This window comes from Callorhinchus milii, unplaced genomic scaffold (genome assembly GCF_018977255.1).
Source record: "Callorhinchus milii isolate IMCB2004 unplaced genomic scaffold, IMCB_Cmil_1.0 Scaffold1, whole genome shotgun sequence".
Lineage (NCBI taxonomy): Eukaryota > Metazoa > Chordata > Chondrichthyes > Chimaeriformes > Callorhinchidae > Callorhinchus > Callorhinchus milii.
In genome coordinates, this window is record NW_024704742.1 from 55,106,381 (window position 1) to 55,120,917 (window position 14,537).

The window sequence follows — 14,537 nt, forward strand, 5'->3', positions numbered from 1 at the left end:
TGATACAGCTATTCCTGCCAATCTCAGTGTAGAAGACCATCAAGCTGCAGCAACTTGTATGCAGAGGGCAGTTACTAGGCCACCCACACACAGACACCTTGTTTGCTGGGATCTAGGCTGCATGGTTTCATGGCATTGGACTTCCAATAAGGGCTTCATGAAAGACTGAAGTGCCAGTGGTAACATTTAGGTACAAGTTTCTTCAATACCACTTCATTTGTTTTTGCTGCTGTCGCTCGCTACTAGCTTGTTAAAGTGCATGTATGACATGGAGAAGGAAAGAAAACATACCACTTCCCTACAGAAAAAGGGAAGTGGCCCATTGTCCACACTATTTAAAACCGTGAAAGGTTTTAAGATGAGGCGAGTTGCACACCCAAGCTTGTATAACCTAAGAGATGCAATACACTTCTACCGTTTGTGCTAAATTTAAAACCTGGCATTCAAGTCAAATCTCTTTAGCTTCCAGAACTAATTAAACATATGAAGGAAACCATTATGCAAAATAATTTCTAATCGATATATTTGATTACCTCTCAAAATAACTAACCTGTAGTTGTGATTGTGTCTGGTTAAAGGTTTCTTCGAGGGAATGCTTTTCCAGTTCATATGATCTTGTCAGCTCTACAAAAGAACAATGTGAAAGAAAATTTGTAATTTTATAGCACTTTAGATGAAAAGTCTCAACGCATTGCACAATTTCTGTGCCAGTTGAGCTGGTTTCAAAGAGCTTCACAATAAGATGTCGGATTTGAATTAACCCTGTGTGGCGGATTCACTAGTCCGTTTCCTAAGCCAGGTGGGTCCATAGGACACCACTGATGACAGACCAGCCAATCTGTCTCATTGGCAGAACTTGGAAAGGCAGACCAGTCATTGGGAGTAGGGATTCTTCCCTCTTCATAAGATTGGTTTGGATTTAGAAGGCCTTCAGCCCATCTAACCTCAACCCTCCAGGATACCCACCTGTCTTCCCATTACAGCATTAAGATGCTTTTCAAATGTTCAGTGTCCTGGCCCCAACCACCCTTCCTGGAAACCTGACCCAATCATTTACACTCCGAGTAAAGTAAAACTTCCTGGTATCAGTCCTGAATTTGCCCTTTGCAACTCAAACCAATGTCCTCTTTTTCTACTGTGCTTTTGCATACCAAGTATTGACCTGGGTTTACTTATTCAATTCCATTTAAAATGTTATATATCTCTCTGAGGTCCCTCTGAGTCATCTTCTCTCAAGACTGATGAGCCCTGTCTCATTTTTGCTCATTGCTCATTCCTCTAACACTGAGGATTATCCTTGTTGCTTCCTCTGCGCTTGGCTTCTGTTAACCCTGCAAGCCAGTGTCAAACATGCCCTGAATGGAAAGCTACATGCTTTTTGCAGGAAGATCCCAACATACACTCTGGGGGCATCCCAAACTCTGAGAGCCACCCAATGAATGACCAGCTAATCTGTTGGATTGCTTGTCAGAACATCAGGCAAAACCCGCTTCACTATTAAAAGTGTCATGGGATCCTTAATGTCCACCTGAAGAAGCAGCCAGGACTTAATCCAAAATATAGCACCTCTGATGAAAAAGCACTGCCCCAAATTTGCATTGTAATGTCAATCCAGACCGTGAGCACAAGTTCTGAAGTGGGGCTTCAAGCCACAATGTCTGATCTAGAAAAGAGACTCATCTGACAAAGCCAAATTTGGAATGAATTACAAGGGCTGATTTGACACCTTTTTATAATTACATTGTTTCATTAAGCAGTATTTCATATTCGTGCTCACATATTTCAATCATCCAATTGTATGACAAAGTATTCCAACTTTCAGATACATTGTATCCAAATATCTTATTGTCACAAAATCCCTTATTCAGCAGCCATTACCTGCAAGAGACTGTTCATAGTCTTCTGTGAGAGACTCCAATTTCTTTGTATGACTTGTTATCAGTCCCAATTTATGAGTTTCATGCTTGGAGTTTATATCTTCAACCTAAATTTGAAAAGAGTTTTTAAGCAGGCAATATGAAATCTGGTGCTCCAGTGTAATGTAAAATGCAGAATTTTACCAGGAATAATCCATGACTTAAATTAATTACATAATCACTTATATTTTACCATGACCCACTATGACTGTGCATTTTATAAGAAGCAATATCATCATGTTTTTTAAAAACAACTACAATGGATTAATAAAACTGCACCTTCCGAGTAGAAATCTCCAAATTTATGGGCTAACCAAGCCATGTTTTGCATACTATACCATTATGAGTATTATATCCATAGTCTGCCATGCAAACTCAGAATACTGGACTCTGTAACAGTTCTGAAACCTTCAAATTAGTATTAATTTCATAGTTTAGCATATTACATTGAAATATAGATTATAAAAGGATTTTATTCTTATAAAAGTGATAGTGAACATAACTGGTCGTTCACCACCCCCGATGGCAACCCCTGATGGCATAGGTTATTTGCCTCTAATTAAAGCATCATAGTAAACTACATTTGGGGTCAATAAGAGGGCATTACTAATGTAGGATCCTCACTTTAATCTACAATTTAAAACATCATCATAAATGAAGATAAAGTCTCCATCAGCACTGATACTGATAGTGGCCTCTCGATGGCAGAGGACTCCAGTGAGCAGATCTGACTGCCTGAGAAAGGCAAAGTAGGGAAGAAAATGAAATTTTCGACCGCACTCATAAAACCACCATAACAGACAATGTGGTATCAGAGTAAAGGGCAAATGAGCAGAGCAAGTATGGTGCCCATCTAATAAGACAATATAACAATTGTCTCACTCTTATATAGACAATACACTTAGGCACTGTATATAAAAAATATCCTACCAGGGAGTGAGGCTTCACCTCAATTGTATAAAAGATGATCCAAAGCAATGGTGTGGCCTTTAAGTAGCGGGCAACCAAACATTTACACAAGACCAGGTAGGTCCGTGTTCAATCGGTACTGTGCTTTCAGTTTTTTCTTGATTCAGTATTTCTTGATCTATGGCATAAATTTATTTAGTTGGCCAACAACCTCTGATCTGAAGGTACGTACCTGCTCCTGCCATTGTGTTTGTAGCTTTCCCAGGTCATCATTGAGTACTTGTTGCAGCCGCTCCTGTTCTGCAGTGAAGAGCTGCTGAAGCCTTTCTTCAAGCTCTCGAAGTTCAGTCTGGTGTTCTTCAGACAGCTTTTGAATCACTCCTTGATAATTCTTCTCTAGTTCTTCTCTTTCCCTATCCAATTTATCACAAGTCTGCCTTCTTGTTTCTAACAGAAAGAAACAAGAATATTGTCAGTGTAGAAGAAACACATTTAAGGATTTCTCTCAATTTCATCACATCAGCTTGAATTTATATTGTGCTCTTCTTGTGGGGTAGCATCTCTGAGCTCTTATGTTGCATTTACATTCAGCGTTTTACTTCCACTGCTCCTATTTCAAGGAAATAAATATTACCAAATCTGGCATTAGTGTGGATATACCAGCTACATTGAATATGTACATGGCCTGGTAATTAGATAATGGTACAGATCTTCAGGCAAGGTCACCATATGACACAGTGGCAGAGCTTGAGATTTTATACAATGAAAACAAACCCATTCGACTCAGCCTGTATATATTTTACTCTCCTTTTATGATGAAAGGCTGAAAGGATTAAAAACTAAACAAGAAAGCTCACCAGCAGCACTACACTATCTGTTTATCTAGCAGTAAGTAGGAACCCAGTAGTTAGTCGATTGGCAGATCACTTTTCCAGGGGTAATAATTCCTTCAAAAAAAAAATAATAAATGGGTCACTCAATCCACAACTGTTCGTGGGACATTGCTGTGCGCAATTGGCTGCTGCGTTTCGCCCACAAGATATAGAGTGAATTCACTTTACAGTATATTCCGTGAATTGCTTTGAGAAGTCTCAAAGATGTGATAAGGCACTATATCAAATGCAAGGATTATTATTATTATACTATTATATTTGAGAAAAGTTCAAGTTAACTTTTTCTTGAAGAGATCACTTGGAAACTCTCATTCACCTCAAACTAACAGTGCTGCCCAATTCCTACTATGATTTAAACATTTGGGGAACTTATGTACAGAAATGAAGAAAAGAACTTCTATTCTACTACCATGTGCAGCAGCGCTCTGCCACTACAACACCTACCTATTCATTTTTTTTTGTTTCAACTAAAGCTTACCTGAAATATTTTTTGAAACATCTTCAAAAATAGAAACTTTAGAATTTGGTAATTCAGGGAAACATACAATTGTGGAAGTAATAAATGCATGGTAGGATGTTTGACTACCTCCTGCAGGCATGAGGTACATGGGCACACCCCAGGCTACTCCCTCTGATTTGTACTCATTGGAATGGAAGCACTTGGTCTCCCTAACAGTATGATTCAACTTGGTGTCGAGGTGTGTGCACATGAATCAAAAACCCTACCAACCTAATTCCTGTGGGTTACTCAAAATGAGTTTAATTTACCCACAGGAATGTATTGGAAGGATTTTGTGAGCTACACAATTCTTGTTTTCTAATTAAATCTGCAACCCCAAGAATACTTTTTTTTACAGTTCCACACATAACTGGTACTCCTGGTTGCAAATAACTGATTTTCTAATGCTCTGTACTACTTTAGTGCAAGAACCATGCAGCCTCACACAACTCAATGCATCGTTTGGTCCTGCTGTAAGACTCACATATTTCACTTTGAGACTGTTTGTAGAGAATTGCTGTATGTACACTAGCTGCTGCATTACAAACATAGCTACCTACAAAAAATAGTCACTAGACTTTAAAGTGAATTGCAAAAATTGCACTGTGAAGCCTTTGAGATTTCCCCCATGTGCAAAAGGCACTTTAAAACCATTCTCCCACCTACACATGAGTTTGCAGAGTAGGTCATCCCCACCTCCCCACACACACAATTCTAATTGAGAAGCTGATCAATTTATAGAGTGTGCTTAATATCACAAAGACAAAACCTTGAGATTGAGAGTACATGGAACACTACATATTTTTCCAATTTGTGGGAAATTTATATGACATTTTTCATGTCAGGAGGATGTCTCAAAGTGGACGATGGGTACCTGAGCCAAGGGTGGAAGGGCCTTTGGAAAGGGTAAACCATAGACCAATCTCAGCCTGAAATGTTTTGCACACACTCTTCAAAAATCATCGAAGCTAGAAGAAATTCACACAAGAGGAAGCAGTTTGGCCCATTTTATATTTATACAGCGCCTTTTAAGTAAAATAATTTTCTCAAAGCTCTTTACTGAATGACATTAATTAGAAATTAAATGTTTGTTATTATGGAAGCAAACACAGCAGCTGATCTCAACTCTAGGAGAAATTTTGATGAGTCAAGAACCCAACTCAAGATAAGAGGAAACCTTTAAGTATGTTGAAAGCATATTTATTACTCTCCATGTTTTATTGAAAGAGCAACTGAGCTAAGAGGGTGGAAGGAGAATGCCACTCCTGTCTACTTTCTAAGGCAAATGGGACCTAAACAAATCACTTGTAATACTAATGAGAACTTCTAACAGCAGCACAATAATTGCCAGGGAAGGGGAAAAAAAAGCTTTCAGAGGAAGATTTCTTTCTTAGGAGTGGTTCCAAAATATATTTATATACAAAAACACTACCCAAAACATTAATGTTAACTGCTGTGTATAGGTGGACAGATTGCATTACATAAAATAGCATCTTTGTAATTATACCAATGCTGCAGTCGATTGTAGGGGTAAGCACTAAAAAAAATGCACATTAATTAAAGCACTTCACACAAACGTCAACATTGCGACAAATTCCAGAGCTTGTGGGCAGACAGCCATGCTTTTACTGCTAGTTCAGCCCATTTTCCGTGTCTGTGTTTGCTCGTCTAAGAGGCTGTGTATTCCAATCTCAATTCCCTGCTCTTTCCCCAATCCTCTTCTCTGCACATGCCTGTCTAATTCCCTTTTTCAATGCCACCAACAGCTTGCGCTGGCAAATAGCTCCCCATCTGACAAGCCTCTGGGAGAAACAGTTCTTTCGCACTCCACGTTATAATTTTAAACTCTTGTCCTTGAATATCTACTTGTCCATTCCCTCCACTCAGCAGGCTCTGGCCTGCTCCACGTCCCCCATCATTGGCGGTTGGGCCTTCAGCCTCTCTGCCCCCACCCTTTGGAACTCCATCCCGCAGTTCCTTCCCCTTATTTCCTCTCTTACCTCTTTGAAGGCATGTCTCAAGACCCTCCTCTTCGACTGAGCCTTCGGTCACCCTCCTACCCCTACCTTCCCTACTCTCCACTCCTCCTGATCCCAACCCCCTGCTCGAGTCCAAATCCCTGACTGTCCAGCACCTTGAGAAGTCCTCCAGACATGAAAGGCACATTCAATTTGCTGTTGAATTACACACTTGAGGAAATATTCTTACCATTGATCATCTCAAATCCTCATTATATTAAACACCTCGATTAGATCACTTCTAAATTTTCTAGCCACTTCTCATAGATATGCCCATCCATCTCCAGTATTATCCTCGTAATCCAAGGCTGCTTTGCTCCATCGCTAATATAGCCTTTCTATAAGGTGGAGTCCCAAACGCCATAGTTGGTGAAAGGGCAGGGCATTAAGATTGAGAGGTCTGCAAAGATACACTTCTCTCTAATTGCTGCAGTACACATTGGTTTAGTGAGAAAATGTGAGCACACAAACACTGCAACAGGACACAACCCAACATCATACAAGAATAAAAAATATCCTTGCATTTTATGCAGCACTTTTCATATAGGGAGGACAGCTCAAAGCTTTTCAAACGATTCACCATAAAATGCAGTAACCAAATTTGTAGGTGAACACAGTAGCCAAAATGACACAGAAATGTCCCACAAACAGCAACAAATGACCAATTGTATCTGGAGGATTGTTGGCCAGGATACAAGGAGAACCCCCTCTTCAAATAGTCCCATAGGATCTTTCATATCCACCTGAAAGGCAGATAAAAGCTCAGTTTATCATCTCATCCGAAGAACAGCAGTGAACCCCTCCCACCCAGCACTATATTGGAGTGTCAGCCAAGACTGAGTTCAAAGTCCCAAAATGGGGTACCTAAAAACATAGCTCCTTATATGCACTATCCTGTATTTACTGAGATGAGTACAGTACAAGTACAGACAATAGATTAGTGTAAAACTACACAACCAAAACTACCATGTGAACAAAATGGAAATATACAAATATGTAAACTAACGTAATATTTTCAATACAATTCTACATTTTTCAATGTGAATGGACATTAGTTTTAATGCAAATTCAGTGTAGCTTTTAACTCAGCTGTCGGGTAAAACTGGAAAGTAATTTGGATACACCGACTGCAATGAGATAGATTATCTCAGGCAGCTGAGTGGAGTGCTCAGTGCTGGGGCAGTAACTAGTGCTGCAGAAGTTCCACTAAGTGGGATGAGCAGAGTGCAGCAGGTCATGACTGTTTTAGCAATCGCATTCTTCAATAAAAAGTGAAGAAAGTATTTGTAGAACACCAAAAACAGGTGCAAGGGCTAGATCCAAGATGAAGAAAATACTTACAACATCAGAAAAAAATTTAACCCCATCTTTTCTCCCTCCCCCACCATCAAAACAATCTGACCAAGCAGCAGGAGAAAGAAGCAGAAGGAGAAAATGAATCCAAGAAAAGAAAGTGGTAGTAACCAGAAGATGGTCATTTGTTTTGTTAACTCAGAAAAGTGATAAGATATAGAATAGCAGCAACAAATACCACAGAGTCCAAGTAAAGGAAAAACAATATATAGGTATGGGAGATGGTATTGATTTAAAAAAAAATTATATTTGATACAGTAAGTTTCACATAAGGAGGATATCTGAAAACACTTCACAGGTTTACTGTAAAGTGTAGTGACTGTAGTTTATAGGCAAACACAGCAGGTACTCTGAAACATCAATGTCCCACAAACAGCCATGAAGTGAATGAGCAATTTTATCCAGGAGGATTGTTAGCCAGGACAATGGGAGAAACTCCCTGCTCTTTCTGCATAGTCCCATGGGATTTTTCATGTCCACTCCATTTCTGAAATAGAGATTCTTCAGAAATGTTAGGTTTGCGCACACCTCATTTTTAAAGGTGTATTAACTCATAACATTTAAATTTTAGATGGATCACTTTTCTGGTGGTAATAATAATAATAAACTCCTTTGTGGTGTGTGAAGAGAGAGAGAAAGCGTGTACACCCATGCACCAACTTCAAGGAGAGCACAGCTTGGAATTCTCCTTTCCAAGAATGAAATAAAAATTTCTATAGGTATACAGAGCATTAGAGCAGCATACCCAAATGAAAAGAAAGCACTTCAACATGATTTTGTAGTTCAATATTAAATATGGTTTACTTAACCCAGGAAGATATCTTAATGAAATACTCTTTTGAAAATAATTAATTAAGTACTATTTTGAAAAGACGTCACAACATTGATGTAGCCAGGGATGATTCCTTTTTAGATTTGTCTTAACTTTCACTTTGACCATCTTACGGAATGAATATTGAATCATAAGAAAAAAAATTACAACATTAATTTCTTGTGCACAGATGCTTTTTTTTATTTGCACTGCAATTAGTTATTATAGTCGATGCCACGACAGAAATTTCCTCCATTATGGTAGCCGTCCCTAAATTCCCTGGCACAAATCATTTCAATAGGAATGTTGTATTGACAATGAAGATTTTGATGTAGATGTGCCCATAGAGGAGCTGCTGCAATTCACAGAACATCCCGTGAAGCACTTCCAATGTTAAAACTGTGATAGCAAATGCAAGGATGATTATTATAGGTTGAGATGGACTCAGCCTCCTCACGATCAAAAAGACTTATTCCAGTCTAGGCTCAATAATGTGAACCCAGAGATAAAATGACAACTTTAAAAACCACAACAACAGCCATGATGTACTTCATGGATTAAGATAAAACTTCTCTGTTGACCAATTGAGAATCGTTTAAAATGTTGGACAATAGGACAAATTTGAAAAAGTTTGAGAAGCAAAATACAGCATGGAAACAAGGGGGGGAGGGAATCACATTCTAAGGCGGCTCCTTGTATAACAGAGTGATTAATGCCAGGAATTCCATGAACTGTGGACTCAAAGCCAGCCCTAGGGAAATCTAAGGCACAAGTGTTTTAACAGTTATCATGGAAGAGTCAAGGCACTGGAATTTTATCATTTAAATGGTTGCTAAAAGTTCAGAACAGATTACATTTAAAATGCGTTCAACACGCTCTCTTTAAAAGCCCGTTTGCCATTTCCTTTACGCAAGCTTCTTTACTCTTACCTAATTCGCCCTGCAGATTCAGCAGCTCTTGAGACAACTCCTTGTGTTGTTTGTTCCCTTCTTCACGCTGTGAAGAGAAACATTTGTCACTGTGTAAATAACTGAACAGCAAAACCTGACAGCTAAACTAGACAACACGTTTAGGTCTGCTATGATACTCCTCAACTATAATGTTACATTAATAGTTTTTAACAGTTTCAGGCGAATAGTAGTTGAAATACTTGAAGGGAAGTGTGGACATTCTCAAAGTATTTTCAACATTCTTTAGTTGGCTTCGGCTGTGTATTCAGTGGAGTTAAGGCAACACTTTCATATTTACATTTGCAAAATATTGCACAACAGAAGAGTCACATAACTATCCTATTCTAACAAAAAGTCTAAATATTTTACCACAAAACATACAGTCAATTCACTTTACAGTATATTTTGTGAAGCATTTTGAAACATCCCGAAGACGCGATCAGGTGCTGTATAAAATGCAAGAATTGCTATTATTATTACCACCACACAATTGACTAACAAGAATCGATAATACAATACTTTTGGATAAAGGTTATAAAGTACTGCTGACAAAGCAGTATAGGGCTGAGTCTTGATTTAAGCTTTCAGCTGTCTTCACCTTCTGGATAAATTAGCTGGACGCTACCGCCTATTCCTGTGGCGAATTTCATATATTACGAGATCGTTGTATATTACAAAATCATATTTTATCATTCTATAATTCGTATTGGGTTAAGAAAAAGCAAATGCCTGATAATACTTCTTGCTGCCAGGTAGTCACTGAAATGTTATTACAATACAAAGCTGTTTTTCAAAAATACTTTATTTTGTTACAAGGAGGAAAAATAAATGCAAAGGGTATACTGTATTATTCAGCAATTGTAAATGTAGCCAAAAACATGCAGACAAATGCAGATAAATTAGACAAAATAAATGCTGAGATCTCACTCACTGCCAATCAATAAAGCTCAGGAAATTGAATTCAACCTCTCTAATCCCTAAAGCACAGACACAACGTGGTTAAACAATGCTGTAGGTCAGTCAAGCGTTTCTACCTCACAAAATGCCTCCCCCAATGCACCACAATTATTCAGGTCTGATGTTGCAAAGAAGAGGGCAAACCTGAGACTACAGTAAGGAACAGCTGGAGATAAAAGAACTGGTTCGAAACTACTTGCATTAAGCCACCAAGCCTTCATTTCCTCTCAGTAAATCACACAATGAACACATCAGTTACCCTCTTTCCAGCACAAGGACCGTAGAGGCATACTTTGCTGCTGCTGCAGCCCATTCTCTGCTTTTTGTCCCTCTCTCCTGGCTGTTTGAATGTATAAAGCAGGAGCACAGGTGGCCAGCACCACAACCCAAACTGGTCTTTCTACATTTGCGTTATTGCTAGGAAGAGATCCATTGGACCTTGCCTTGCACTCTTAATTTTCAGGATGTGTACCACATTTCCTACAGTACTCTGCCCTGTGAAAAAAAACAGCTGCTTTCATAGGGAGGCACAGGGAATTGCTCATTACACCAGCCACAGCCCTGTGAGTCTGCAAACTGGAGAGAGAGAGAGAGCGAGAGAGAGAGAGCGAAAGCTGATCAATGTTAAATTACTCCAATGACAGGAGCTAAAGCAGAGCCCAGAAACCTTTATCGATCATCAAGTACAGTAATGGAAAAAGCTCATTTTTGTATACGGCTTAATACGTACTGCAGTTAAGTGTCTCCAACAGGGAAGTCATTTCCTTTCTCAAAAAAAATTCTGCTGAATTCCGCTTCAATGGAACAACTTTACAAAACACATGCCAAGATTAAGTCATCCCTGGTCAAGCACAAAGGTTTACCATAATATCCAAAGGAAGAGAGTCCATTTGAGGAAATAAAGCAAGACAAACAATTTTCTGCAGTCTTTTGTTTGGGGAAAATAAATGAACTTGTACCAAAGCATGGTTTAAATTTTTCTTACAGCACAGCAAAACGAAAACAGAAGTATACACATGGGCATATACACTGGAGAATAAGGTAACTGTCGTCACTGTGTTGATATTGCCACATTGATAGCCAACAGGTGGTGAAAAAGTCAAATATGTTCCCACCTTTGCCATAACTTCTGTAGAAAATTAAACTTTTAGCGCAGAAATGATACAAGTTACTAAATAAAACTGTGCGAATTAGTAGATATACCACTAACACACATTTTGCAACATACGATACCCAAGAGTAAAAAAAAAGTTTTAAAAGTTTAAATTAATCATAATATTAAAATGCACATTTTTCCAATTCAAGCTTTCAAGTTACAGACATGCTCACCCAGAGGAAGGTTCAAACAAACACGTCCTTAGCATTTTATTTTCATTCATGTAAAAATATAAAGCTGACATTTGATTGATAGACCAGCCTGTGATAGTTATTTGTAATCATCATGAAGGGAGCTGATCTGGGCAAGTACTGAAAAACATGCAAGAAGATGAGGCCTTTAACAGATGCTCTTTCCATGTCAAAAGCAGACATTGTATTCAGAGACGGATATAAAACAAATGCACAGAGCAACCTCCAGTTGGAAGGAAATGATCTGAAAATCAATATTAATAAAGTGGCCATCCAATGTAATTAAAAAAACTACCATTTGACTGCAACATTCATCATGACACAACCCTATCCTTCACAAAGTTATGCAGATTAGCTCAATTTAAATTGATGCCTGGGGTTTACTAGATACAGCACCAGCCTGAGGCTAAAGTATAATTCACCGTGAATCAGAAGCACAACACTTAGGTTTCGGTTTATTCACATAAGCAGCAGCCAGCAGCAAACCATTCTATTGTCCAACACAGATGCATAACAGTTGAATTACTTAAAATTGAAAGAGGTATGCCCTGCTCAAGATGCTTATATATATCTATATATCTATATATATATATATATATATATCATAAACACAACAACGACAAGATTACATTTGTATAGCGCCTTTCACGTCAGGAGGACGTCCCAAGGCGCTGGTTACACACACAAAAGGATTTTAATTGAAAAGCTTTTTAACAGAAGGCTGGTTACAAAAAAAGCATCAACATAAAATAATAATTCTTTCACTTAAAATAAATGTCTTGCATTTCTAACTGTATGATGATACTCTACCCCAGAAATTTGAAGTGGGCCATAACCTTAAGGCCAGCAAGATACTATTCCTTAAAGTCCATCCATTCCTTTGTTTTAACAGTGCAGAAATCAGCTTCCTTACCCAGTCATGGTAGCATGCGCAATATCCACAACATATCTAACGACTGGTGAAAATGGAAGTACATCTTCAATCATTCACACGCAAATTGCAAGAGTCAGCACTTTATTTTATCAGAGCTAAATCTCATCTCAAGAGAAACAGTAGCTATCGATCACACAATCACAATTCACCAAATGGAGTGGTGGATTCAGCAATTTCAGGTTTTCAAGTATATGAAAACAAATATAGATTGCTATATGATACAATCTTGTAATTTGACATGGGATTAAGCAAAGATCATTTACTCAGCATGCCTTTTTAATTTATTAAAAGGTTTCAATGAAATCTATTTCTTCATATTAATTTCTTCCCAATAAGGATATTTGAAACCTGGGGCAGAGGGCTGTTTGCATGTCCCCCAAGTAGTTACATTACAATTTAAACTAATACGATTGTTTAAAATCAATAAGCAACTCAAAGTCTATCTCCTCACCTTCTCTTCCCTCACCCAATCACAACAGTATCTTCTACCAGAGATATTTAATTCTACAGCATTGTTTGGAAATAGTTTGGATGTCACCATTGGAAATTCAAATTACCATAACAGGTTGAGGCCAATTTAGTTTACATTTTTTCTTTGGCCCGTAAATACATGCACCAAAACAATTCCCAACATTGTTGAATTTCCCAATCCCTCTCTCTACCCATCAACTGAAAATAGAAACAGATTTTTGAATGCTTCAAGATCAGCAGATTGAACCTTAAAAATACTCAACTAAGGTCATTATATGTTTGATAGATATGAATACTAAATTTAGTTATCAATTGAACGATGAATTCTTAGGTGGCTGGGACGTCCTCCTGACGTGCAAGGCGCTATACACGTGTAATTTGTTGTTGTTTGCTAAATATTTGATTTCCAGATTGCAGTTTATGAAAAAAAAGTTCATTCATTACTTATGGGAACTGCCAATTAAAATGATTCTGAAACGGTTTAATTGCACATTTAATATTGTAGTGTTCCTGTCTAAATCGCACACCAGATGGAAGCTCCAAACACAAATATTCTACCATACCTCTATTGTTCTACATCCTACAGAAACATGTAGCAACCAGTGAAACAGGTCAAATGATAAGTTGTGTAATATATTTAGTTCTAGCTTATGTTGAACCACAAGAAACTATGGATGAAAAGCAAATGACCCTTCAAGTCTGTTACAGTAAATTTTGTAACCATCATTATTTCTTCCCAATCTTAAATCAAGTACTTTGCACTATAAAATGTTTAAAACTTACTTCCCGTTTCACAATTCGCCAAAGCAAGTACTGTATAACTGGGACACAAAAGGGTTTGAAATGCAAACAGTTTTGTTTTTCAGGGTTAAGTCTATTTTCTTAAAAACATGGAACATATATAGAAAGGTTTAAAACATCAATGTAACAAGAATAGTTGTAAGGACTTTGCAATGGGTGTTTTAAAGGCCATATATGAATAATTTAATGCAAACTGAAATAGTTCAACTAATTTCTGAACTTGGATTGTGATAAGATGACCAAAATACAATCTTGGTAACTACACCAATTATTGGAGTTGAGAATTAAAATCAAATGTATTGGGACTCCTGCAATTGGGTGTTTGTTTGTCTGGTATGGAATGTGCATATGGAATACATTCATGCCACAGAGGAACCTTCCTTAGCAAGTTTAGGCACAGGTTGCCAAGAGCCAAGATTTGGGGATTTTGCGTAAATTGTAGGTACTGCTGATTTTAATCAGCTCGAACCATGCAGCTTATTATTGTCAACATTAGCAAGCTCCTACTTTTTCCGATGCTAGGACCACCCACCCAGCTAGCTTTGGTTTGCAGGATTTAACAAGCATTAAACCCAATACTCCATGAAGCACAATATGAATAGAAGTGTCAGACCAGTTTTGAGAAATAATTTAGATTCCTTGAATAGATTTTATTCTTTTCAAAATATAGCTGAACTC

General features: G+C 38.0%; 1 protein-coding gene across 10 annotated transcripts in view; it reads right to left on the minus strand.

The window, feature by feature from the left end:
• Window positions 1–14,537, minus strand: part of mtus1b (microtubule associated tumor suppressor 1b) — a 97,855-nt gene that overhangs the window by 7,287 nt on the left and 76,031 nt on the right. For all 10 annotated transcript variants that reach the window (XM_042342213.1, XM_042342235.1, XM_042342222.1 and 7 more), the window contains exons 8-11: window positions 9,329–9,395; window positions 3,058–3,272; window positions 1,879–1,984; window positions 551–624 (exon numbers count right to left, since the gene is read on the minus strand). In XM_042342213.1, coding sequence (XP_042198147.1) covers window positions 551–624; window positions 1,879–1,984; window positions 3,058–3,272; window positions 9,329–9,395 — 462 coding nt within the window. The remainder of the gene's footprint in view (window positions 1–550; window positions 625–1,878; window positions 1,985–3,057; window positions 3,273–9,328; window positions 9,396–14,537) is intronic.